General features: G+C 41.6%; 2 protein-coding genes and 1 long non-coding RNA gene across 4 annotated transcripts; 2 read left to right on the top strand and 1 right to left on the bottom strand.

The window, feature by feature from the left end:
• The first annotated feature begins 3185 nt into the window (after nt 1-3185).
• LOC134172264 (disintegrin and metalloproteinase domain-containing protein 9-like) lies at nt 3186-22838 on the top strand. 2 transcript variants are annotated; one of them, XM_062635288.1, is made up of 23 exons: nt 3186-3298; nt 3735-3931; nt 6182-6276; nt 7162-7238; nt 7877-7955; nt 8905-8981; nt 10720-10939; nt 11433-11498; nt 11580-11651; nt 12744-12916; nt 13402-13486; nt 14725-14846; nt 15730-15901; nt 16417-16506; nt 17035-17230; nt 17354-17459; nt 17666-17840; nt 18233-18313; nt 18927-19032; nt 20161-20293; nt 20705-20768; nt 21250-21302; nt 21813-22838. In XM_062635288.1, the coding sequence occupies exons 2-23, from the start codon at nt 3862-3864 to the stop codon at nt 21889-21891; spliced, it is 2391 nt and encodes a 796-aa protein (XP_062491272.1). In that variant the 5' UTR covers nt 3186-3298; nt 3735-3861; the 3' UTR covers nt 21892-22838. The 2 variants fall into 2 exon arrangements, with proteins under 2 accessions (XP_062491272.1, XP_062491274.1); XM_062635290.1 differs by lacking the exon at nt 3186-3298 and having other exon boundaries at nt 3701-3931.
• LOC134172270 (uncharacterized) lies at nt 8210-19253 on the bottom strand. The gene is made up of 3 exons (XR_009967886.1): nt 18224-19253; nt 17635-17824; nt 8210-11109 (listed from the first exon to the last, which is right to left on the bottom strand). It is a non-coding gene; the product is annotated as an uncharacterized LOC134172270 (long non-coding RNA).
• An 84-nt stretch (nt 22839-22922) lies between the features above and the next one.
• PSTK (phosphoseryl-tRNA kinase) lies at nt 22923-27286 on the top strand. The gene is made up of 7 exons (XM_062635077.1): nt 22923-22928; nt 23442-23702; nt 23914-24199; nt 24903-25098; nt 25512-25587; nt 26795-26888; nt 27078-27286. The coding sequence occupies exons 1-7, from the start codon at nt 22923-22925 to the stop codon at nt 27281-27283; spliced, it is 1125 nt and encodes a 374-aa protein (XP_062491061.1). The 3' UTR covers nt 27284-27286.

Genomic DNA, 27286 nt, shown 5'->3' with positions numbered 1-27286 from the left:
GCGCGGTGCGGGCGGTGTCAAGCTGAGTGGCGGGAACTCCTAGGATGTGGTGGGAGCGGGTGTCGTGGGATGAGGGAATGGTTTGTGTTGAAGGGACCTTAAAGCTCATCCAGCTCCAACCCCTGCCACGGGCAGGGACACCTTCCACTAGAGCAGCTTGCTCCAAGCCCCTGTGTCCAACCTGGCCTTGAACACTGCCAGGGATGGGGCAGCCACAGCTTCTCTGGGCACCCTGTGCCAGCGCCTCAGCACCCTCCCAGGGAAGAGCTTCTGCCTAAGAGCTCATCTCAGTCTCCCCTCTGGCAGGTTAAAGCCATTCCCCTTGGCCTGGCCCTACAGGCCCTTGTCCAAAGCCCCTCTCCAGGTTTCCTGTAGCAGTTTGATACCTGAGGAACAGCAGTGGAAATGGTGAGATGTAGAGATCAGGGTTCTCATAGATACTGTCCATCTCCAGCTCCTGCATTGTTCTTTTAAAGAATGTAGATGCAGGAATCGAGAATTGCACAGTTTGTGTAACTCTTGAAACACTTCAGGTGAGAAGAGCAGTCTACCACACTGACAGAATGGGAGCTCTGTGTATGAGTGGTTTGTTAACACATAACTAAACATCTGATTCGTCACTGAGCCTTTGAAACACAAAATGAGCTTTAGAGAAGAAGACTGTGTACCGTGTGCGTTTCTAGAAGAATTCTGAGATGTAAAATGTGGCAGCGGGCAAGGAAGGTTTTCATGTGTGCTAAATCCCTAATACCTTCTAAAGTTCGTTGTCTAATCACCAGTATTTTGCATATAGAAGTAGTTCAGCTGCCAAGGTATCTGTCATGCCCCTTGTCATTAAGAGATAGGTTATACTGACTTTTCTGTTTGCTCTTTCCACAGAGTGGAACAACAGCCTATTTGCTCCTATTTGGAAAAGATCATCTCCAAAAATATGGATCTGATGGAGAAAAAACTAATGGACTATATTGATCACCAAATGCAGGCTCTTCAGACACATATAGATAATAAAATGGTTCTCTTAATGGACCTGGTTCAGAACTCGCAGCCAAACAAAATTTCACAAGCACACTGTGATTCTAATGGAGGGTTCTCTAATGGAGAGAGATAGATGTGTGTAGATAGAGGACTTCAAGAGAAGGACTGTCAGGGCAGTTATACCTTACAAAGCTCAGTATTTATGGAGTTAGAACTGTACCGATCTTCAGTGTTGTTGACTTGCATTTTGTTACTGTAATTCTACCCACTGTTGCACACAGTTTTATGAAAGATCTTAAGAATGCGTGTTTTTTCCTAAACATGAGAATTTTGTATGCCCTTTGTGGCTTATTTATTTAATGAGCATTACTAAAAGCTGTATGAAACACACAGTTTCCTAGTTTCAATTTTAACAATGGAGAAGTTATCAAAATAAACTGAGTTACAGCTTTTCTTTCTACCCACATGTCATCCCTTCACTGTTCTGTTGTCTTGATGTGTAATGGGTAGAACAGGATGTAGTTTCTTTGTGCTTTTGATTTATTTTAGTGGTATTTCTTTTAAAGAGCTTTATTATTCCATCCATTAGAGGAAGTACTGGCAGTGCCTGACTTGAACTGCTTTTATTCAGTGTCTTGAAATGCACTGAGTAAAAGCTGTTGATGGGGAAGCAAGTGTTGGCTTCACAGGTGGCACAGGCATGCAGAGTCCAGTATTTTTATCTGGTCTACCTCATATTTTCATTGCCAGGAAAACCAATGTGTTTTGAAGACTCTCAGATGTTGATGGTGGCAACTCTCAGGAGCAGAGTTTGCGGACAGGATAATTGTTCAAATCAGAACAAATATCTCACAGTTCTCCCTTAGCTTAACTTGTGCCAACAGCAGTTTCATAGTGATTTGAAAAGACAGAAATGTGCTGTTCTAAGAAAAAGACCTGAATTATCTTGTACTTTACATTCCCTTTATACCTGTTATGTTTTCAGATGCTTTCTAAACACCCTGAAGTTGACACTTACATTCTTCAGCTCAGTGATTCAAAGGAAGAATACACAGTTGAGAGGCTTTTTAATTACAAAAAAATAGTTGAGATGTGTTTCCAAGCATCATTCCGGTGCTGTTGGTTTACTGATTTTGAGCTGGTTTGGGATTTTTCCCTCTCCCCTCTCTGGATGACAAATCTGAACAGAAGTTGACACGAATCCAACATATCCTGAAGCAGTTAATAGGAGCTCTGGAGTTTTTGGTAGCCGTGTTCTGCTTGGTGTTTGTGGTATTTCAGTATCACCACTACTACAGTGATAATATTTGAAATCAAAACCACCACTGAAAGAGTGTAGAAGCTGTATTGGAGGTTTGGGGATTCTTCAGCATCTGCTTTAGTGAGGGATTCTGTGTAGAGAGAAACATCCCCTTCCTCAACCTGCTGCTCAGGCTCTGGGGGTACAGCCCAGCACACTGGGGGGTTCTGGGCTCAAGCACACACTGAAGCCAGGTCATGGGGAGCTTCTCCTCACCCAACACCTGCAAGTCCTTCTCCTCAGGGCTTCTCCATGCAGTCTCTGCCCAGCCTATGTTTGTGCTTGGGATTGCCCTGTCCCAGGTGCAGGACCTTGCACTTGGCCTTGTTGAAGTGCATGAGGTTCACACCGTCCTCAGTCCTTTTTCTATTAAAATAAAGTGTTCTTGGGGAGGTGGGAAATCCTTAAAATCATGTCCGTGCTACGGGACCTCATAAACTAGCAACATCTGGAGCAATAGAATTCTCTCTTTGAGTTACATGCTAATAGGGCACCACATAAGAGACAGACTATAAATAAAAGATTGGATTCATTTAATTTTCAGTAGGAACCCAGCTTCTGGAGTCAGGGAAAGCTGCTGTGCCACAGACATAAACCCAGGGAACGTGGCTATCGAGTTCTAACTCCTTGTGCTTGGCTGAGGAGCATTAGTTACAGATGTAAAAATAGGGAGATGGACTTCAGCAGGCATTGTACAAGCTGATACTACAAACACATCAGCATCTCTTTCACTTAAGCCATTGTTTCATGTGATTTGCTAGCAATGGAAAATGTATTTGCTCTGGTTTAATTAATGAATTCATTAAAATTAATTAATGTAAATGTTTTAGCTTGAAAACTGTGCTGCCTCAGTCTCCTTTTTCAGGTTCTAAATGTGCTTGATGCTTCTGGAATGTGTTTCAAATTTATCCAGTTTTAGAGGCATTTGGTCGCTGCTTTTGGTGGCAATGTGGTTGTATGATGCCTCGGAAGATTATTCTGAACCTAGAAGAGGGATGAGCTGCATCAAGTCACAGACCTTTGGTGAGAAGAACTATTTTTAATATAGCAGGGTTGGGTACAACCCTTGTTTTGGGGGGTTCCATGAGTTTGTGGGGTTTCCATGTGTTCATATACACTGTATTTTGGTTATTTTTAAAGTAAAGGTGAAAAAAAAAAGGGAAAAGAACATGTTGAAATTTCTAAGAGTAGATTGCTCTATGCTAGTTTTTTCACTGAGCTGACAATCACCATTCTAAACAACCTATTTTATCCATCGGTAGCGTGTTTCTAATCTCATATGATCTCACTGGGGCAGTAAAGTCCTTTGGAATAAACCAGTTTGATCCTGGCATGGGTTGGTGCTCTTTCTGCAATCAGCATTTAAGCCTGTGCTGCTTTTTATTTGCATTAAGCTGTCTAACCAGTTTTTTTTTTGAAAGCCTAATGGATTAAATTTTACTTCCCGTTTCCTTAGCAGAGATGAAGCATCCAAGTGCTTTTTCTGCTGTTTACCTTCGGAGCAGACGGTTCTTGTTCTTCTAGTTCTCCTGCATAGAGCCAGGTTCACAGTGTCTGCTGGGTTACTGTAGTAGTTTCTCCAGGAAATGTTAAAACACAGCCTATTTTTGTTCACTTTTGGACTAACTTTAACTGGAAAACCTTTTGGGATGAAAGGTAAGATTCATTTCAGTTTTTCTCATGTTTTCAGAAAGTTTCTCCTAGTCTTCTCATATTCTCTGGTCCTGATCATAATGTTGCACAGCTTTGAAATCAAGCCCTGGCTCTCCCCAGGCATTAGGCTATTAGCTGACCTGCTAATTGAGAAAATAAAGAAAGAGGTGAAGGGAAAAGAATCCAGGTTGGAAGCTTTTTATAGTTGAGCTCTTTGTGGTTTCTCCTCCAGGATGTAGCAGGTACGTAAATACACCCCCTTCCGCACAGGACACTGGTTGTGAGAACTGCGCTTTACTCTCATCAGTAGTAAAGACTGTAGAAAAAGATTTCTTCATCAGTAATGCAAGGGAAATCCCTGCAGTTTTGTTTTAGCTCCTCATTAACTCATTGCCATTTATGATTTGGCTGCAGATATGAATTTAGATGGATTTTGTGATTTAGTAGTAAAAGTGCTGAAGATTAAGAACAAAGAAGTAAATGTCGAGAGACGATCATTCGACCGAGACCTGTTTGCCAATAGCAACTTCCACATTTTAGTTGCAGTGGCAGCCTTTAATGTTAAATATATGCTACCTGCACCTACCTTTTTGAAATCCTGATGTTATCTAATGGGTAGAGATCACCATTACACTGACGAATCCTCCTCTCCACTTTGAATCAGTGATTCTGTGGCTCCTTTGCCATTATAAATTCCTTTCACAGACATGTGGGAGGCTGAGGGTGACTTTGGACTGCCATAAATGAGAAGAAATCTCTTTGTTTCCTTATGCAAGGACAATTTAAGAAGGAAGAAACTGCTTCCATTGTTAAAACCCATGTTATTACTGTTTAAAAGCAATAGGTTTGCCTCTGTTGATCGCACTCAAACCAGACTGATGAGCAGACAGGAAAAGGGAAGATGAATTCAAGTTCACACAGTTATAAAGTCACTAGAGATTGTTTTTGTCTTTATAAACTATTCACCTAAAACCAGATACTCAGCAGCCTTCTTACCTGTAGCTTTCCACATTAACATGATGTTCTGGAGATAATCCTGATAACAGTGTAAAAGGCCACAAAGTTTTGCAAGGGTTTGGCTGTGGTTGGAACAAACAAAATGCAGCAATGTCAGGCAGTGGCTGGAGGCAACGCTGTGAGCCGGGATTATACACACAGCAAGTGGCAGAATTACATCCAGAGGATAACTCTGAAGTATTCCTCATTCAGGGCAATAGGGAAAGGAATATGAGTAAAGTGATTTAAATGGAAACAGGAGGCAATAGCACAGCAAATAGCTCTGTACACAGTAAAAAAAAATCCACACTTTATTTGGGGGCTGAATATATGCTAATGGAGATACAGTTTTCTCCAATTCTCTATAAGTTCTGAAATATCCTGGTAAAGTTGGATCTATCATTCAAAACAATAGTACTATATGTCTATATAGAGCCATGCTATGGATTCACAGGTCAGCACAGGCTTCCTGGCACTGACAAAGTGATTTCACAAAGCTTGAAGGAACTTAATTCTATCTGAGATGTTAGCATCCTTTGCACAGGTGGTTTTCACTTCAGAAATTACCGTGAGGGGACAGATGGGTGCACAGAGAGGGTACCTGCATGGGTTTTCTGTGGTACATCAGGTTAGAAGTGCAGATCATGGAAGAAGTAAAACTGTTTCAAAACTGAAAGACAAAGTTAATAATCCAGGATATGTGAGAATGAAGAAAAACTGTGTTTAAATCATTCAATAGTTTCTCTTGAGCTCTCCAGACCTCAGCTGTTTCTTCATCACTATCGAAGTATGCACTGAATACAGGAAAGAATTTTTTATCATTACTCTTTTTTTCTTGTTCATGAGATTCTCTATTTAAAGTTCCTATCATATCGGTTGAGGGATTTATGTTTTTTTCAGTCAAAAAATAATTTGGTTTGATATTGGCTCTATGAAGGAATGAGAAAAAATGGAGCTAATACCCAGTTTATAATGTAAGTAACTAAGACCAAGAGGTAAAGCTAAGATTGCAGCCAGTTTGGGACACCCTGTTTAAGAAAACTTTTGCTTAAATTCACAGGTTTTAATATTTTACATCAGTTGTGTTTGGAATGCTGCAGTCATTAGCCTTAAATACAGTCAAAACAGCATTGCTATAGGGAATGAGGCCGCATACATCTAGTTTCAACACTCAGAAACCAAGAGTAACTTGGCCATGAATGAAAACATTGATTTCTGTGACTTTCCCAGCATAATCCAAAAGTTCTTTATTTTCAGGTGTATTTTCTGAACAAACATCCAGACTTTCTACATTAGAAATAGTTATTCCTCGTCTGACAGGAAGAGAGAAACATCACCCATTTTATCACGAGGTTGGTTATTCTGTTTTTTTCTTCTGATGTTGCTGTTTTGCACAATGCTAGTGTTACACACATAGTGTATGGTGTATATAGATTATTTTTGTGATGGATCGTGCCCTGCACTATGTCTTCAGATTCTTTGTGTTTTCAACTAGTTTTGGGTAAATTTGTTCCCACAAAGGTCTGCAACTGCCCTTTAAGTTAGAGCCTTTCAAACTTCTAGTGCTTTTAACAGCCTTGTCAGATAAAAGGGAGAAGGAATATGAAGAATATTTCCATTTCTCCCAGGTCTGATTAGATCTTGAACTTGAACTAATGTCCATGCTGTGTGTGTCCTTTTGCTCATTGTATCTGGTCTTTGGATAACCAGAGGATTTCAACCATGTAGCACCTAAAGGGCTGATCCTCGCTTAGTAGAAATGGTGCCACAGAGTTGCAAAGATGAATGAGTTAAAAGAGAATAATCTGAGCCTTTCTTCTTCAGTCTCAGGTCATCTACCTTTGTGCTAGATATCGAGTTCAATTACTGCAGTAACTGGTAATGAAATAGCATTAGTCATCTTCATGCAAAGCTATTAGGGAAGGAAGAATCTGTGAGTCATTTACATAAGGTGTCACGAAACACGATGTGGTAGTTGGGTAAAAGGTGCATTCATGTGCTGTGCCCTTCTGTCTTCTCAATGAAAATGTATAGATTAATAGAATTTAAACTTTCCATAGGGAAAAATATACAGTGTGCTGCTGAGACTGACATATAGGAGGCACAAGGGTTAGGAATCTGTGTTTTGGTAGATACTTCAAATGCACATAGTAGTTGGATGTCTCTTCTCAAAGCTTGGATAAAATAACCAAGTAGAAACTCTCCTAATCAAGTGATATGTTTTGTTCTGTTTTCAGGAGCATTCTGATGACAATCTTTCTTACTCAGTTAAAACCAGAAATGGAACATATCTCCTAAAACTGAAGAGAAATAAGTATGCAGTAGAGTGTTCTAAGGAATCACACCATCTTGGGAGTTAGCTGCATATAGACAAGTATTTTTATACTGAAAAAATCCAGAAGAAACCATTTAAATGGGAGATTATGCTAATTACAATATGACTGTTAAATAGTGTCTCTGCTATGATCCAAGCTTGCAAATGCAAGGGAATAATATTTTTTCTGGCTGTGAAGAAATGTATTTAAATTAATTATTTATTAGCAGCACAAGATAGTACAATTCAGAAAATCCTTATGGAACATTAGAATTCATCTCAATATTAGCTTCTTACTAGTGAAGGGAGGGTTGTTAGCCATGTTGTATGTAAGAAATGTGTCTGTTACTGTTGTTCCTCATTCCTGAGCTTGTAATAGCCCAGGCCCTGATGCAATGTAGTCTGCTCAGAGACTTTTCTACAGATACTTTAGTTAAAGGATTTCAAAATAACTTATTTTCCAAGTAGTTCAGCTCATTTTCAGGTATTTTGTTTCACATCCATGGATTTTAATATCAATTAGCATGAGTGTGCTGCTAACTGTGTATTTCTTACTAGGGTTCTTGATTTACTTCTTGCTTTCTAGAAGTAAATCTTCTTCTCTGTTAAAAAGAGCAGTAGCTTATTTTTGTTTCCAGAAAGCTTGTTAGCGAAGACTTTATGCTCTACACATACGGAGAAAATGGGAAACTGGAGGCCACACAATCAAAAAATGAGGTATTGTATTAATAACATTCCCCTTTTGTGTCAGAGTTTCTTCAAAATGGGGAAGCCAAGCTTTATGAATTGAAGGAGATATTACCAGTTTAATAGAACTGAGGGCAAGAAGGATGTGTGTGCATCTAAATGTATTGGCAAAGCAAAAGCAAATGCACAACCATTAATTCTGAGTGCCTTCGTATCTCTATAATAGCACAGTGAAAATAGGTTACATTTTTATCAATGAAAGGGAAATACAAGTGATGCACATAAAGCATCTACAAAAGGAAAATACATTTGTCTGGAAAGAGGTTTTTGTGAGTCTTCACATTTGTAGCATTTCTGTTTAATGCTTACCATTGATACAAAACATGAGGTTTAGTGTTTTATGAGGGAGTGGGCTGTTTATGGTGATATACATCACTGTTTTCCAAGGTGTGAAAGGAGATGCCAGGAGATTGTGCCAAGACTGAATTTGAGCTGCCTGATAAGGTCGCCTTTGCATAAGTATGCTATTAAAGATACAACAGCAGCATCAAAGCTTTGTAGTTTTTTGGTGCCAAACAAGCCTTATAAATACTTCTGTATTTCATTTCAACTTTAAACTGTATGTGAACTCAGCAGGACTTCATGGGGTGCTTTGTGGATGGGAGATCTCATATCAGCCTTTGAGAACAGTCTGTTTAAGAACAGGGTGAGCAATGTAGGTGAAAAGATTCTGCTAAAAGATGGTGATGGTTAAACTAAAAAGCTGGTTGTGAGAAGCAAGGGACCTGTTGCAGGTACTCATGTCAAGTCATATTTTACTCCGAGAAGGCTGGGATTACTTCTAGAACAATGAACTCTGTAAATCCATAACAGCCAGACTTAATGTCATGCAAATACAAAGGTTAGTTAGAAAATGACTTTGCATTTGAAGGCAACAACTTTATTTTGTCATTAATCACGTGGTTTTGTTGCATTTCAGACACACTGTTATTACCATGGCACTGTTGAAGGAATTGCTGACTCGGTGCTTGCTCTTAGCACATGCGATGGCCTTAGGTATTAACTTTTGCTTGTTACTTCAGGGTAATTCATTGTGCAGTACCAATGTAAAACAGTAAAATTCATCACACAGCTGAAAAACACCATCCTATCTTGCAAATCTTTTAAAATACTTTCAATATTTCACCTTTTGATGAAGCTGAAGCTCTTTACAGGTTTTATAGTTTCCCTCAGCTACACCTTTTTTCCCTTTTCCCAAAATTCCTTCACAGAGAAAGGATAAAGTGAGAGAGCATAATCTAAACATAAGCAAAACACAGGCATGAGCTGAAGCCTCTATTACGTGATGCAAATGTCTTGACGAGAGACACCTTTGTAGAAGAAAAACAATCTGATGGAGCTTTCACTGAACTTAAGACACTCGATCATACCATAGAATCCCAGGTTGGAAGGGATGTTAGGAATCATCTGGTCCAACCTTTCTTGGCATGAGCATGACCTAGACTAGATGTCCCAGCACCCTGTCCAGCTAAATCTTAAGTGTCCAATGTTGGTGAATCCACCACTTCCCTGGGGAGATTATTCCAATGGCTGGTTGTTCTCATGGTGAAGAACTTTGCTCTCTTGTCCAGTCAGAAGCTCCCCCGGAGTAACTTGTGCCCATCACCTCTTGTCTTTTCCATGTGACTCCTTGTAACAAGGGAGTCTCCATCTTTTTTGTAGCCACCCTTTACATACTGGAACATGGTGACAAGGTCTCCCCTGAGGCCTCTTTTCTGGAGGCTGAACAAACCCAGCTCTCTCAGCCTTTCCTCAATTTGTGTTTCAAAACCAATAAAATTACATTAATTGGAGAAACATACAGGGACCAGATTAATGCATAAAGGGCAATTGTTTCTCCCTGCAGAATCAGTCCACGAGTTGATAAAATGAGATGGCACACACACCACATGCTGCAGATACTCAGAATGTGCTTAGAGTGTGTCCATGCTCCCTGGTGTTCACTGAGCTGGGCTTTTTAGCTGGACTTTGGATATACCTGTTGCATGTAGTAGGCTTGTTCAGTTTGATGTCTTTTTGACAAGGAGAAAGAGGAAAACGGGATAAAGATCACCCACATATCTTTCATTGATAATATCACAGTGAGATGCCACTCACAACAAATAATGACACTTCTGGCATTCCTTTAACTGAAGAATAAAATGGTCAACATACTGGTGTTTCAGGTAATGCCGGATCTCAGTAAGCAGAACAGATACTCCATTTTGACTGTTCTGCAAAACTTAATCAGACTCAAATCCTTTGGCTACTTCGTACTCACGTTTTTGAAGATCTTCTTTCACAAGATATTAACTAGAGAATTCTTGTTCTAAATATAGTTTGAGATTGTGGAAAGCAAGATAATAGGCTCTAAAAGAACAGCAAATGGGCACGGACCGGGTGTTTATGAGCCATGGACAAATGCACTCAGCAGTGCAATACTGCTGTTGCCCTCACAAACACCCTGGTGATTGCTTTTAGCCTCTCTCTGTGTCTTAGAAAATATCTTTTTCTAAAATACTAGGTTACTTTAGCTGCATGGGGCTAGGAGTGAGACTAGAGATAAGGACTAAAAGAGACCCTTTCAGTCATTTGAACTTACACCCTATATTAAGATAATGTAAGATAATAATTCATTTCAACAAAGTGGTATGAACAGTTCTAGTTTCTAAGTATCCAGCTGTCATTCAATCATCTAGTCATAACCACGAGGGAACACCTGTGGAATAATTATTCATTCTTTTATCATTATTAGAGGAATTCTCTACATTGGTGGTAAATGGTATGGAATGGAGCCACTCAACGCATCCAGCACGTTTGAACATGTGTTTTACCAGTCAGAAGATATGCAGGATATCCCCTTCCGGTGTGGTGTGCTGAACAGCAGCCTTCATCACGAGGAGTCGTTTGTGAAGCAGGCTGTGAAATACACCTTTGTTTCAAACAGTACCTCTAGCAGGGAGAAGCTTTTGAGGGTAAATACATTTCTGTTTCTCTCTTGAGAGCTTCAGTCCAAGCCACCTCCTCAGTCCATCCCAGCAGCCAAAGGTCTCCAGAGCTCTTGCTTGGGCATGGTGTCACAGCAGGTGGGTTTTGCCTTCATGTTCATGGCCCTCAAATTGGTGGGAGTATCACTAAGGACATCCTGAAACAGAAGAACAGCACAATTTAACACAGCTTGAAGCAATCCTTTAGCAGAAGAGCAGAGGTCTGCCCAAGGCAGTCATGGGTATGACATGAAAGGCATGAAGCTGCCACCCAGCTCATGCATCCCAGTGTCTGACCAGATGTGGATTACTGATATACAAGTATTAGTGTGGAAAAACAGAGCAAATTGACCTTTGAGACCATCTTAAAAAATGCATCACTGCTTTATAAGCACCTGAAAAGAAAATCATGAGAAAGATAAGTAAAGAACCTTGAACTTGTTAATTCTTATATTAACTTCCTGTGCTTTCTAATTTGCAGATGAAGCGAGCTGTCCTGCCACAGAAAAGCTATGTGGAATTATTTGTGGTTGTGGATAACAACAGGGTAATGATATCATCCAATGCTAAATACATTTTAATATTCCATTAATTTCTTTCTTTGACGTTCTTCCATGGTATTTTACAGTTTTTGATGAAGAAATCTGACGCTGCTGCAGTGCAAAAGGAAACAGTTGAGCTGATTAACTATGTTGATGGGGTAGGTCAGATACATTGCCTAGATTCAGTAGTTTCTACTACTGATCTGTTCCCAGTTTCTCCTTAAGACAGCTAAGAAAATGAATGAACATCATCTTTCCAACTTCTCCAAATGAGAGATATGTTTAGGTAACTTCATGAAGTAGACTGACTTCAGTCATATGTTATTTAGTTTTATATTATAAACACATATATTTAGTTTATATTTCATAAATATATTTTATAGAATCATGGAATAGTTAGGGTTGGAAAGGACCTTAAGATCATCTAGTTCCAACCCCCCTGCCATGGGCAGGGACACCTCACACTAAACCAACTCGCCCAAGGCTCTGTCCAAACTGGCCTTGAACACCACCAGGGATGGAGCATTCACAACTTCTTTAGGCAACCCATTCCAGTGCCTCACCACCCTTACAGTAAAGAACTTCTTCCTTAGATCCAATCTAAACCCCCTGTTTAAGTTTGAACCCATTACCCCTTCAGTCCCTAATGAAGAGTCCCTCTCCACCATCCCTATAGGCCCCCTTCAGATACTGGAAGGCTGCTATGACGTCTCCACGCAGTCTTCTCTTCTCCAGGCTGAACATCCCCAACTTTCTCAGCCTGTCTTCATACAGGAGGTGCTCCAGTCCCCTGAGCATCCTCATGGCCTCCTCTGGACTTGTTCCAACAGTTCCATGTCCTTTTATGTTGAGGACACCAGAACTGCACACAATACTCCAAGTGAGGTCTCATAAGAGCAGAGTAGAGGGGCAGGATCACCTCCTTCGACCTGCTGGTCACGCTCCTTTTGATGCAGCCCAGGATACGGTTGCTTTCTGGGCTGCGAGCGCACACTGAAGCCGGCTCATGTTCATTTTCTCATCGACCAACACCCCCAAGTCCTTCTCCGCAGGACTGCTCTGAATCTCTTCTTTGCTCAACCTGTAGCTGTTTTAATTTATAAATACTAATATTTTATATTTAATTTCAAATAAAGTTATGTCTCATCACTGTGTTGAACTTACTGTTTACTCAGTAGCAGTGATGCAATCTGTCATAATTCATTTGAAACAGACTGATGTATAGCAATTATCACTGTGTTTTTTTCCAGATGTATGCAGCATTAAACATCCAGATTGTTCTGGTTGGATTAGAGATCTGGACAGACACAAACCACATATCTGTGATGGAAGGGTCAGCTGGAGATGTGCTCAGCAGATTTGTCTCTTGGAGACAGAAAGATCTTCTTAAACGATCAAGAAATGATGTTGGCCACCTCATCATGTAAGTTTTCATGCAGTGGAAGAACTACCCACACTGCCAGTGTTGCTGATGTGTATGGTTTAGGGGTTGTGTATGAATGAAAATACAACTGGAGTAAAATTCATTCAGCTTTCAACATTTATAGACAAGAAACTATAATGAATTATTTACAGATAATCAATTCGAGGTGGCTCTACTTAAGCAGGGGGGGAGCTGGACCAAATGACCTCCAGAGGCCCCTTCCAACCTCAACCATTCTGTGGTTCTGTGAACTCAGAAACACTGTCACAGCAGGCTTGGGTGACTTATCATTGTTTTCAAGCTAATTTATTCAGGTATTCATTGTTAATTATAGTGAAACCCTGATATGGTGATGTATTTCTTCTTGACTTCAAGACCAAAATTTGCCTTGCAATTTTTGTTTCAAACTCATCACTGCCTTTTAGTAGAACTTTTAAACATTCAGCCCCTCTTTCAACACCACCTTTAAACTGCTTTTGTTGCAGAGGGAGAAGCTCTTACAGTGGATCCATTGGAATGGCTTTTGTGGGTACCGTCTGCTCACAAGTCCAGGGAGGGTCAATCAGCACTGTAAGTACACAATGTTGTGGTTAATGGAAGAAACTAGCACTGGAGCTGCTAAACCATCACAGATATCCTGCTAGTGGGACACCTGAAGGCTTTCCCCTGTGCATTTACAATACACATGGTTGTAGGTACTGCTATTGGCAGACGTTGTCTCCATAGAAGTACAGCCTAATAAGTAACATGCCCTTTGCTGATCTATTTGATCAAGTCACCCCAGTCTCAGAGACGAGGCTTGGAGTTGTACAGTTCCTTTCATGGGGTTTCTTATGTAAAGACTTGTGCATATTTAAAACTTTTTGCGTATTTCCCAATTTCCCTCATCTCCCTTCATCACATTCCAGTCCATTTGGCTGATTTAGTCCTGAAATAACTTTTTGGTCACCTTTTGTAATTCATCTAACTCAAGGTTGCATAAGAAAAAGCCATCCTCATACCATTAAAGTTCATAACCACAGTGTTCTGGGGATGCAGCTACAAAACTGTGTATTTTTCTACTCTTTACATGGATAGAAAGTGAACATAACACTATATTCTCAAGTGTCAGGATTTCCCCACAGTAAGGCTGTAAATAGGCAAAAATTTTAAAGATGGCAAAATTAGTAAGAACGTATTTTTTCCTCCATCACCCTTGGGGCAGAATTGTATCTCCAGAGGTCCCTGTCCTTACAGTATGAACGCCACAATGCCATGGACAATCTCAGAAGCAGATTCTGTTCTTTAACAGAACAGTTGTTCTTTAACAGTACATTTGTCATTGAAGACTCCATTGAAATCAGTGTCATGAGCGATTAACTGTGTTAGAATAGAACAGAATTATTTCAGTTGGAAACAACTTACAATGATTGCAGAATCCCAGACTGGTTTGTGTTGGATGGGACCTTAAAGCTCACCCAGTTCCAACCCCCTGCCACAGGCAGGGACACCTTCCACTAGAGCAACTTGCTCCAAGCCCTGTCCAAGCTGGCCTTGAACACTGCCACACAGAGCATGATCCTCTGGTCCAGCTGCCAACTGTTAATATTCAGAACATGATCCTAATGGAAGGAATACAAAGAGTGGCAGAATTTGGCCCTACCTGAAAATAAAGTGGTAAATTGTTAGTTCTTGCTGCTTCTGCTCTGCAAAACAATTCCGTATTCTGTCTTCACAGCCTCTGAGAGCTTTGGGGCTTGAATAAATCAATAATAACACAGTATTTTCTTTAGTGTCACAATTTTTTTAACACTGATTCTCTCTATTAGTTGAATCATGACAATGTGTTGCGTCATGCTACAGTAGTTGCTCATGAATTGGGGCATAATCTTGGAATGAAACATGATGACACAAGGTGTCCTGCATCCTATATTATGCACAGCACAGATAAGTAAGATTTCCAGTTGTTTTATTTCAATAATTGTTATTTATCTGCAGTGACTATGCCTTAGAAGCTGTGAATCTCCCATGGATACTGAAGAACTTTTTTGAATGGGGATTAGTTTGAAAGGTTTAATCACAGAGGTGAATTCACTGAGTTAGGACTTAACCATTTTAACTTATGTGAAACTTTGTATTTTTTTTTCCAATCCAGTAATTTTTTATTTGTAGCATTCCTAAAAACTGGATTTTCCTAATTATTTATTTTAATGATAGTGTGTTGCTGTTTTTTTTACCCTGCTGAGAACTGAGAATCCTTTATGTATATTCACTGGCTTCATGCAAATGTGTATCCTTCACACACATTCTTAACAGTTAATTTAAACCAAACCTCTCAGCTGATACTTCTTTAAGTTCACTTGCTCTTTGGCTTCCCCTTATGAGAAAAAGATCATATTATTTTATCTATCTTAATTTGTATTAATAAATCAGGGTAACTGAACACTGGACAAAACTACTATAATAAGATGTATTCATGCGTTCTTAGGGACTCAAAGTAAGGTGGATGCCTTTCTGGAAAGTACTTTTGAATCAAGCATATTCAGACTCATTACACAAAAGAGATTTCTAAGGCCTGTTTTATATAGGATGCCAGAGTGGATAATCTGATGATCTCTTTGACTTCTGAAAGTACTTCATTTATGTTATAAATATTATTTTAAACTTTTAGTACTATACTGTATTGCAAAATAGTCAAAATAAACTATCTCGTGCTCTCCCAGCATTATAAAACATGCTATTTATTATAGACGAACAATATTTTAAGGGCTTGAGTTGTATTATTCCCTGTAAGCAAAATGCTTATAATAAAAAAGTAATATTATGCTTTCCAGTGGATCCAGGAATTTCAGCACCTGCAGTGCTGATGATTTTGAGAACCTTATTCTCAGTGGAGGAGGAAACTGCCTTAGAAATCCTCCCAAAACAAGTAATGTTTACAAGGAACCTGTCTGTGGCAATAACGTGGTCGATAGTAATGAAGAATGTGACTGTGGCAAACCAGAGGTAATGAATTAAATTCAATTGGATACTTGCTCTATATTGTGTTATGATATTTGTTGCTATATTTATTGTATAATGCTGGCCTTTCAGTATTTTCATTAATATCTGAGGAGTTTTCCTTGTAACGTTACATCTTGGCAAGCAATATGAAGATAAATGTTAGTAATAGCCTAAAATCACTGCTAGTGTAGTGGAAAAATAAGACAGGAGAAGGAATGATAAGGAGTAACCCCCATGTGTTCTGCTTCTTTTAGTGTCCATTTAAAGTGTAAACATATCCTATGCCCCCGTGCCACAACACATCAAAACACAGATGTTTTTCTGATGACTTGTAGTAAGAAAATACAGCCGAACTGTGCTGGTTCCTGTTAGAGCAGAAAGCTGTCAAGCTCAGAACACACAAAAGAGACAGTGTGTTTAAAGTCTGGTTTGTCCATGCACTTGGTTTGATCATGTCGTTTCCTAGCTGTAGAGCAATGTAAAAACGTTGTGTCCCCTTGTCCATGGTTGTTCTTCAGGAATGTGCTAACCCTTGCTGTGATGCTGCAACCTGCAAACTCACGCCTGGATCGCAATGTGCTCAAGGACTGTGCTGCAAGAACTGCAAGGTAGACTGTCGTATTAAGCTAAATTAATACTATTTACTAGTGTTTTTTAATGTTCGAAAAGAGCTATCATAGCACTCAATATACTTTCCCATTATCAAGCTATATTCACCAGTAGGAAGCATGTAAGCAGTGACTTTGTGTCCAACAACTCTCAGGCACTAGCTTAGAAATGGAATATCATCTCTGTGTCACCCCTCGTAGGAGGCAGGAGCAACCAGGTGACTCAGTAGTAGTGATCTCCATTATGCAACACCAAGGCTCTCCCAAATCTGTGACAGCTGGCTGCTTTTAAATTGATACTTGTGTACATATTTGTCTGATCTACCCAAGTCCTGTGTAGGCTCAGCTCATAAACTGTAGCTACAACATATGAAACTGAGGGAAGTTTTGGATATTCGTTAGATAACTGATCCCCAAAACTGCTTTGTCTTCCTTAAAATCCCCAAAGGCTCCCAGTTGTCATTGTTTTGTGTCAGCACTTCTGCTGTTGCAAAATAAAAGTAGGGTGGCATTCCTCTCTGCTTCCAGTTTAAAGTGGCAGGAACAGAGTGCAGATCAAAAATGGACTTCTGTGACCTACCCGAGTACTGCAATGGAAGCGATGCCTACTGCCCAGAGGATGTTTATATCATGAACGGTTACCCATGCAGCAACATGAAGGCTTATTGCTACTATGGAGTATGCCAGAGTTTTGATTCACAATGTGAATCTATATATGGAAAAGGTATGTTGATAATTTAATGTGAAAAGACTTGCAGTCTCCTAATAGATATTCCTAATATTTCTTTTTGTTTCTCCTATTTTTCAGACTGTAGTAGCTTACTAAGATTCACTGCTTTTTGTACAGGGGCACGAAAAGCACCTGATGCATGCTTTGAAAGAGCAAATATTAAAGGAGACAGGTTTGGAAACTGTGGAATGAAAGGTGGAGTGTACAAGAAATGTCCTGTTCAGTAAGTCACCAACAAATAAAAGCTAACTCTAAAATCTACAATGGAAAAAATATATATTCTGTTACAAACTCCTAAAGCATAAGATTTAAAAGAGGATTTCCTTGAAATGCAAGCTAAAAGGTTTGACTGGATGGTGTATTTGCACTGAAACTGTGAGTTTTTTTTCCCTGTTCACCTTGTTTCTGAGTGTCTTTCATTCAATACAGGCATAGTCTGTGTGGCAAGCTCCAGTGCACATCTGTTAGTCTTCAAAACCTTCCTGCCTGGAGCGTTGTCAATAACGCATCTGGGGTTTTATGCTGGTCTTCTGACTTTGACTTAGGATCAGATGTCCCTGATCCTGCTCAAGTTCATGATGGAACAGCCTGCGGAGAAAAGAAGGTAGGATGAATCACAGCAGCATTAAAGAATGTATTTCACCAACTGGGAAGTTCAGAACTTTCAGAATCATTACACAGCTCTCTTATTTGTATGCCATAAGGAAAAAATCTCCTTTTTGAGATACACACACACAATTAGCTCGTCAAAAACTGGGATGCTACAAACCAATGAGCTATATTATCAGTTTTCCAAATTACTCATCAAAATGCATCCACAGACTTCTCTGCAACAAATCCAACTATAAAATTGTGAAGTACTGAATGTTCTACCAGCCCTTTTTCTGGACATCTAAGTAAAAGTTGCAGAATTCTAAGCACATACATTTACCTATTTCTAAAAGGACAGGATTTTTTGAAGTTTGGAGTTTGAAAGACACCAATTACTTTTTCCAGGCCTGTTTGGATTTTGAATGTGTTGATGCAAGTAATCTGGGCTATAGCTGTGATGTAAAGCAGAAGTGTAACGACAATGGGGTGAGTAGATGGTGTCTTCATGCCCTGTTTCTAGAAGACAAAGAGAGGTGCAAAATCCCTGCATAAAAGCAATAACCAGACAGATGGCTTTGGGGTTTTCTCACCTGTATTAAAAGTTAAGTCCACCTTTTTATCTGTAATTCATGTGTCAGTACACTGTAAACTGCTTAGCACTGACATTGAAAGGCATTTTTTCTGAATATCCCTAGGGAATTTTCTATTACTAGTGAGCTGTGGAATTATAAAAGGAAAATATTCCTTTGACAAGGACAAGTGATTCCTCACTTACAAATGTTTCCATGAAAGATCAAAATGGAGTCCAAAGGTTTTAAATCTGAGTTCTCTGGACTATAATCTATTGCAGGCAAATAAAACCCCAAAGTTTAATGTCTATAGAGAATTAACTTGCAGTATCAGTATCACTCAGTGTTTTGGGATGGAGGGGGAGAGCTTATTCCTGGTTATTACTTTGTGTATTTCTATACAATATTATGCCATATTTCTTGTTTCCACATGCACTCTTCCATGTGGAACTCCAAATATACACTGGAGGTTGAGAGCAGCCACTTCCAAAAGGCATTTGCTTGACTAATCCCTGTTGTATCCACCGTAGGTGTGTAACAACAACGGGAACTGCCACTGCAACTCTGGATGGGCGCCTCCATTCTGTAACCGGTCAGGCTACGGGGGCAGCATTGACAGTGGTCCAGCTCACATAGGTAAGATTGTGAAACTGGCCTTCATTCTGCTCCCCATGGCTGTTGATCTACTAATAACAGGGGGCTTCAGTCACTTTTCGACCGTTTTTTTCTACTACATGGAACACTTAATCATGGACTAAGTTGAAGAGCAGATGTTATTACCAGAGCTGTATGTCTGCAGACATCAAGGGAGGTGGTCCAAGGGAGAATCTGAGCTGTTTTGTCTGAGCTAAAAAGCAATACATTAGTTGCTCAGAATTACTGTTACATTGTTGTTAAATATTTAGATATTTACTTAGGTATTTAAAACAGAGTTCTGATACAATGGATTTAATAGAGGAAGGCTATAGCTTGAGCAATAGAAATGGTAAATGCTCCCCCATGGCATTTCCAAGGCCACGTGTTCCCCGTGTTCCAAGGCCACGTCAGACAGAGCCTTGGGCAACATGGTCTGGTGTGAGGCATCCCTACCCATAGCAGGGAGCTGGACCTAGATGATCTTAAGGTCCTTTCCAACCCAAATCAGCCTATGCTTTATGAAAACAGCAGCCTTTATATGTGGAAAGGGTCTCACAGAAATGAGAGGGGTTAAGGAGGTACATGCAGCCAACAGCAGTTGTAAGCAGCTTGTGTAAGAGCCTTTACACTGAGACCACACAAAATGTTTCCCCTCTCTCTGTTTACAAGCTAAGTTCATCACCGTCTGTAGCTTTGTGAGGCAAAGAACAATTAATATTTTATCAAGCTTTTCTAAATTCATTATTTTAGGAAAGGGAAAAAAATGTTTTCTATTTATTAGAGGCTTAGGAAGGCCGAGAAGAGGTGCAGATCAGTTGTGGGTAAGGAAATACAAAATGAGTTTGTTTGCTTTAGAATTCCTGACAAAATATATGGAAAAGAAAAAAGTTTGTGTATCAAACAATATGGGGTGGGTAAGGCAGAAAGAACTTGTAATAACATAAGGCCAAATCCTATGTTTCTGACCATAGAATCTAAACATTTCAGTGAAGTTACTAGTTTTTATCTATGACAATTTGAAGACTGTAGTTTTTACAACAGAAAGGTGGTTTTTAGCAGAAAAAAAATTCTCTAATATGAGGTTAAATAAGATTACTACCTTACATTATTCCAATTCTTTTTCTCTAGATACATCACTTCGGGATGGTCTCCTTATTTTTTTCCTCCTTGTGCTGCCACTTGTAACTGTTGCTGTAGTAGCAGTCATTAAACGTGACGCAATAAGGAGGAAGTTTTGCAGGAAAAGCAGAAGACAACACAGGTATTTCACTTACTACAAATGCCTATTTCAACACCTGGGAGCATGCTCCAGATTCATTTAGCAAGCTGGGTAGATGCTTTATCTATACAAAGAATTCCAGCCCACCAAAAAGAAAACATCATCTCAGCTAACAGTACGTTGCATAGGAGCCAGTCCTCTGCTACTAGGTAGTTTAATCCAGATACTCCAGTTGTCAGTTCTCAATCATTTTTCCCCCAGATACAGTGCACTTCCCTAGTTATTACTGATAGTTGTATTATATGGACAGAGGGGCACACACATGGAAGTCACCTGTCAAGGCTGGAAAGGCCTGGAGTCAGACATGGAATCCTGATCTCACCACTGCAGCCTCATCCCTGAAGGTGGTTAAACCACATGGGGATTTTCCTGATGACATGTTTTTTATTTCAGGGATAACAATGTGGAACAACCAAAGCAAAATAACACACCAAGTCATAACACAAGAAGTAATCAGGTAAGATAGATGCATGCCTGCATTATTTCATGTTGAGTAATCCAAATTATACCATGCCTGTTCTCTAATATAGTTACTGGTGACTTTGTGTCCTTCCGATACACTGAAACCAAGTATTTAAAATCACTTATAAATCATTAGATAAGATTTCAGCTTGGGTAAGCATAAGCTTTATTGTCTGCCCTGTCAATACAGGCTGTGAGTAGTATGGGATGGAACGGGTTGCTACTTAGCAGAGCAGCCAAAGATTGAACTTTGAATTCTGCAGCCACATACTAGAGAAGCTGCTCAGCCAGGCTGTGGATCCAATGCTGATAAAGCAAAATAAAAAGTATCAGACCAAAATGTTGCAAGAGAATATGAAGAATGTTACAGAAAATGAAAAGCAGTTCTAAAATACCATTAGCTTAATAGTCAATATTAGCTACAGTTCAAAATCTGTGTTTTCTATTAACCTGATTTTCTGCAATATCTTTTCCAGCCTGCCACATCAACTCCTGATTTCTTTACTGTACCACATTTTCCTGGTCCAAGGTTTGTAGTGTTTAAAACCAAGCAAATAGGGATAGTATAAGGGGTAAACTGGCAGAGGGGAGATTTAGATTAGATTTTAGAAAAGAATCCTGATGGCTGCCCCATCCCTGGCAGTGTTCAAAGCCAGGTTGGATGGGGCTTGGAGCAACCTGCTCTAGTGGAAGGTGTCCCTGCCTGTAGCAGGGGGTTGGAACTGGATGAGCGTTAAGGTCCCTTCCAACACAAACCAGTCTGGGGTTTTTAACTTCATGTTTTCTGTGTTTACATTGCTTTATCCTTGTGAAGTTCCTAATGTCTCATATCCTGTTTAGGAGAATTTTCCATGCAGCCTCATATCAGATATAGTAGACTAAATGCTTGTATGGAAAACAGCACAATGGCAATGTAAATGCTACTAGGGAGAGGGGCAGGCAGAGAGATATCTATAAATCCTAGCAACTGTTTAAAGATGCTAAAGAAGCAGTTGTCTCAAGTCATGAACTACTTCACAAAATGTGGTTTTGACTTCAGGCAGCCAGTGCAAACCCAGTTTCCAGCAGCTCCTTCAGGACCTCAGCGACCTGCAGTCCCACCTAGACCAGCTGCCTGAAAAGCTCCTTGGGAACCCTCATCCAGTTCTGACAAGGAATTACAGCTGTCCTCCATTCCTCTCCTTGTGCAGCCAAAATGCTTCCTGAAAGCACATACCTCTGGAAAAGACTTGATGCTACAAGGCACTGAACACAGATTTTGTCACATCCATTATTCTCCTAGTCACTGCTGGCTGCATTTGTACCTCTTCTACCTCACTTCCTATTTTTGTTTTAAATCAGAAATCTGAAGTTCAGCTCCTGTTAGATGAAATCTGGAAGAGCATCACAGAACAGGACTCTTCTAAGCACAGCCTTAATTGCCAGGCAAACAGGAGTGAATTCAGTTATTTAGGCATCATTTACCCACCTCTAGTCATACACTGCTGTGAAAATTAGAACACAGACGGACCCCACTGGAAGTCTGCAGCCTGTCTACCTCCTGGGTCATCCTCTTGGCTGTACATTGCCAGCGATGCAGCCATTCCCTGTTCCCCACAGGCCAAGCTTTTCCTGTGTGTTGCTCCAAGCTTCAGCTTCCATGCAGCACTATCAGAGCTGGGATCTGGATACCACCTCTCACTACCTGTCACCTGCATACCTTCCACTTCAGTTAGTTGAGCAAGCTGCTCTAGTGGAAGGTGTGCCTGCCTGTGGCAGGGGGTTGGAACTATATGAGCTTTAAGATCCCTTCCAACCCAACTATAAAAGTAACATCACATTGGCCACCAGCAATGGAAAAAACCTCTGTAGATAATGGATCTGAGTCTTGAAGGAATAAGCCATTCCTGTTGTAACAGAAAATGTGGTGTAACAGGGATAACATTATAAACTCAATAGTGGTTTAATGTCTGCTGGTTATCATGGTATGAGATTTGTTCTAGGATCTGGCTCCACTACAGAAGCAACAGGTAACTTTCATCACTCTAAAGGGGACAATTGGGAAGTGGTACTTATTTGATATGAACATACACAGGTTGTCAAAATGACAGCTCATGGAAAAGCAGCTGCTCCAAGGAGAAAAAAATCGCTGGCCAGGAGGAAGCTGGGGATGCCGGTCAGTGTGTACATGAGAGCAAACCACACTGACTGCGCTCACCTGTAAGCCCTGGGAATAGGAACCACCAAAAAGAGGGAATAAATTCCAGGATCACCTCACCAAGGTGGTATTTCCAGCTCCCTTAATGGCCATTTCACTGAAGAACTGGATGGAACAACCCAAAACATGCTGCAGGCACCAACAGCACTGACAAAGAGGGTCTTCCGAAGAAGTGTCCTTATGTACTTAGCATCTGCAATTGCTATTATTAAACATTATTATCATTTATACCTTCTAACAAGCATATAACGTTATTATAACTTAAACGATCACGCTCAGAACACCCAATGATATCTTATGATAACAAAAGCCACCGCCGGGTATAGCCGGGACCGTTCATTATCCTCACGCCTCCGGGGTCACTAAACCCCATTATTCAGTTTATTACCAAATTAGAGGTGACTAAAACCGTTTCGTCCCGCCCGGGCCCACGCCGACCCCTTCGCCCGCCCGCCCCGCGCATGCGCGCAGCAGGCCTGGGCAGCGGGAGCGGCGGTTGCGGCGGCCCTGGAGGCGGCAGCGGGGGATGACGATGAGCGGGGCGGCGGCGGCCGGGTGGGGCTGTGCGTGCTCTGCGGGCTGCCGGCGGCCGGTAAATCCAGCCTGGCCCGCGGCCTGCGCCGCCGCCTGCTGCAGCGCCAGGGCTGGGCCTGCGCGCTCCTCACCTACGACGAGTTGATCCCACCGGAGGCCTTCCGCCCACGGGAGCCAGGGGCGGAACCAAACCCCTCGGTCAGTGCCGTGCGCTGCTCTCATTGGCCAGCCGGGAACAGCGTGGCACGGCCATTGGCCAGCTCGAGAGCGTCACTGGTCGCGCGGCGGCCGTTGCCAGGCAACGCGGCGCTTCCTTCATGGCGGGCGGGAGCTCTGTGGTAGCGGCTGTGGTAATGGCGATGATGTGGGACCGGGGCGAGCTTTCACCCCTGTGCTGCTCCCTCCACAGCTGCCCGACTGGAAGCAGAGCCGGCGGGCGTTGCTGCAGTGCTTGGAGTGCCTCCTGCGGGCGCTGCTCACCGGGGACCCGCTGGCAGCCCCCGGCCCCTCCAGCCAGCCCGCCTGGGAGCGCTTCATGGCCTGCTGCCAGCGGCAAGGGCTGCTCCGCTCCATGGAGGGCGGAGGTGGCCGTTACTGCGCGCACACAGCCGGGTCCGGGCCGCTCTACATCATCCTGGATGACAACTTCTATTACCAGAGCATGAGATACGAGGTGTTCCAGCTGGCTCGCAAATGTAACTGCTGTTTGTGCCTATGCGTGAGAATGGGTTGTGTAGGAAACTCGATGTGCTTTCAGTGCCTTTCTTTAAGTGCTCTAGCAGAACATGAGTTACTCTTTATTGCTAGATTCCTGCAGTATAGCAAGCAACAGCTTTATTATGGCGTTGTTAGGAATTACTGCATCACTTAAAGCCTTTCTTACGTTGATCTCTAGATGAGCAGCCTTGAAGATAAAATTATTTTATATCAGCCTCCCAGTACGTAAAAGGGCCAGCAAGAAAGCCAGGGGAGGACTTTGGACAAGGGCCTGTAGGGACAGGACAAGGGGAATGGCTTTAACCTGCCAGAGGGGAGACTGAGATGAGCTCTTAGGCAGAAGCTCTTCCCTGGGAGGGTGCTGAGGCACTGGCACAGGGTGCCCAGAGAAGCTGTGGCTGCCCCATCCCTGGCAGTGCTCAAGGCCAGGTTGGACACAGGGGCTTGGAGCAAGCTGCTCTAGTGGAAGGTGTCCCTGCCCGTGGCAGGGGTTGGAACTGGGTGAGCTTTAAGGTCCCTTCCAACACAAACCACGCTAGGATTCTGTGATTCTGTTATTTTCAGGCTCAGAACTAGTTGCAGAAGTTCCTCATTCATGTAAAGCCTTTCCTGTGCGTGTTGCTTTTGGAAATCTTTACTTGAACAGTTTAAAGGTAAAATTGTCTGTTGATGTTCTTTTAGATTCCTTGAGCTACTGCCAGATATTTTTAGAGTCTCCACTTGAATGCTGCTTGCAGAGAAATCAGCTGAGGAGTCATCCCTTACCTGACCAGACAATACATTTAATGGCAAGCAAAATAGAAATGCCAGATCTAAAGAAAAATGCTTGGGAACAGAACAGCCTCATCCTGCAAAGTTCTGACTGCACTTCAGAGAAGTATGCTCAGTTCGGGGATCCTGCTTTCATAGATGGGTGGGCAGAAGCTTTCTACTGTATCTAAATGGTTTTATGGTGATTTTCAGAAGCCAATCAGTGATGCACAATACCTGCCAATGGCTCTGACCTCACAGCCATCACTCTTTGTAGCGTTACCTCCAAAACAAACCACAGTTCTAAACTGTTGTTAAAAATATATGTAAATTGTCTGAATCATTCAGCCTGGAAATAATTGGCTGTAGGTTTAATTATAATTGGTTTTCATCTAACTTTCCATGTAAAGATAATTTCATTGATTGCCTCATAACATTTAAACTGAAAACTTGGGGGTTTCTTCCTGTGCTGAGCTGTCATTACAAAATGAAAGAAGAATCTTCAGTGAAACTTAATGTGGTTCATCCTTGTTTTCTCAGTGAGCAGATCATAGCTTTGCTGGCTGCTGCCTTGGAAAATCCTGTGAAGCAAAATGAGGAAAACGCTGAGCAAAAGGTAGCGCTGCTTGACTCCGGTCATGGCTCTGCCAGGTGGTGGGGAATGAGTGAGTTACACCTGAATTGTATTCACAATAGAAACTAAGAAATAGCTCTCTGACAGGCTGAGAGAAATGGGCTGGTTCAGCCTGGAGAAGAGAAGGCTCCTTAAGGGGAGACCTTAGAGCAGCTCCAGTGCCTAAAGGGGCTACAGGAAACCTGGAGAGGGGCTTTGGACAAGGGCCCGTAGGGACAGGACAAGGGGAATGGCTTTAACCTGGCAGAGGGGAGACTGAGATGAGCTCTTAGGAAGAAGTTCTAGCAGGGGGTTGGAACTGGATGGGCTTTATTTGTCCCCTCCAACCCAAACCAGTCTAGGATTCTATTTCTTAAGTACAAAAGCATGCACAGAAAAGTTACTCCCATTTGAAGTGGGTACAGCTGTCACCCTTGCTAAGTTAAACCATTGAAATACCTTGAAGAATACTGTTAAGTGTTCTATAGTAGCAAAGGGACTTTGGAGCTGTCACACCCTGACGACAATAATTTTCACTTCTTATGATTCGGAGAAAACTCCAGGAACAAACTTGCCAACAGAGTTTCAAGTTGACAAGCAGGTATTCGCCGGGAGACACGGGGGATAGTTCCTCCTAACGTGTGTCTCCGATTTGCTATACAGGTCATCCTTATATGGTTACTGAGCATATTACATCATTTTCCAAAAGGTTTCCGGCATGCCTACAAAAGTGTGGTGGTCTTTAAGGGTCGTTTACTTTTCCCAACAAGCTTAATTAACATTACAGACATAGCAATCATCCTGGCCTTCTACTTATCTTTAACTGCTCTCATCCTGGACATCTGCTAGTCCCAGATACTCCCTATCCCCAGGTCCTGTCCTTCTATTCTGCTTTTCTCACACCTTTTGTACTGAAGGCCTGAGGGCCTTAAACTATGTCAACTACCTCTAAGCACAGCAGTTATTTTCCATTACAAAGCCATCAAACTTAACATTACTTAGAACTGATTACATTTTGTACTTTTGTGCCTCCTTGTCTCACTTAACATCACACATACCCATCTGTGGTAGTCACCCTGATACACACACCTGCCCCCAACTCACAGGAGTAGCCTGCACAGCACAAGCCACTGCTAATGCGTTACATGTTTTCCAAGAGAGCTTTAAAAGCTTATGAGTCTGAACCAAACATCATGTGTCACCCCGGCAGGAAGCCGATCGGGCCATCTGTGCAGCCAGTGCTGTCCATCAGGCTGACCAGACCTGCAGACGACTCGTCTCTCAGGCAATGAAGGAGGCCAGAGGTAAGTGCAGTCTGTTCTGGGGGATAGCTCATGAGGTGGGACTCAGCCGGTGACATTCCCCTGGGATAAACCCCAGCCCTGCAGGGGTGATGGAAGCAGTTGCATTCAGTTGGCTGGACAGAGTTAGTGAAAGTCGGTAAACCTTCTCTTAAAGCATGAAGTTAAAAGTTTGGCTTTATTTTCTTTCAGATAAAAACATCCAGCCAAGTGAGCTGAAGAGCCTGGCAGAAGAACTCAACAAACTCAAAGCAGAGTTTTTGGAAGACGTGAGGCAAGGAAATCATTTGAAAAGCCAACTTTCTGTACAAAATCAGTGTTCTGACCCTGATACATCTGTAATTTCTTTGTTCCAACTAGAGGCAGCCAATATAGTTAATAAATATATTTTAAAATAATGA

The sequence above is a fragment of the Pezoporus occidentalis genome, unplaced genomic scaffold (genome assembly GCF_034315485.1).
Source record: "Pezoporus occidentalis ecotype Australia unplaced genomic scaffold, CSIRO_AGI_Poc_V1 ctg45, whole genome shotgun sequence".
Taxonomy (NCBI): domain Eukaryota; kingdom Metazoa; phylum Chordata; class Aves; order Psittaciformes; family Psittacidae; genus Pezoporus; species Pezoporus occidentalis.
Note: the sequence above shows the minus strand (reverse complement) of the source record. Positions and strands in the feature narration are given on the sequence as shown.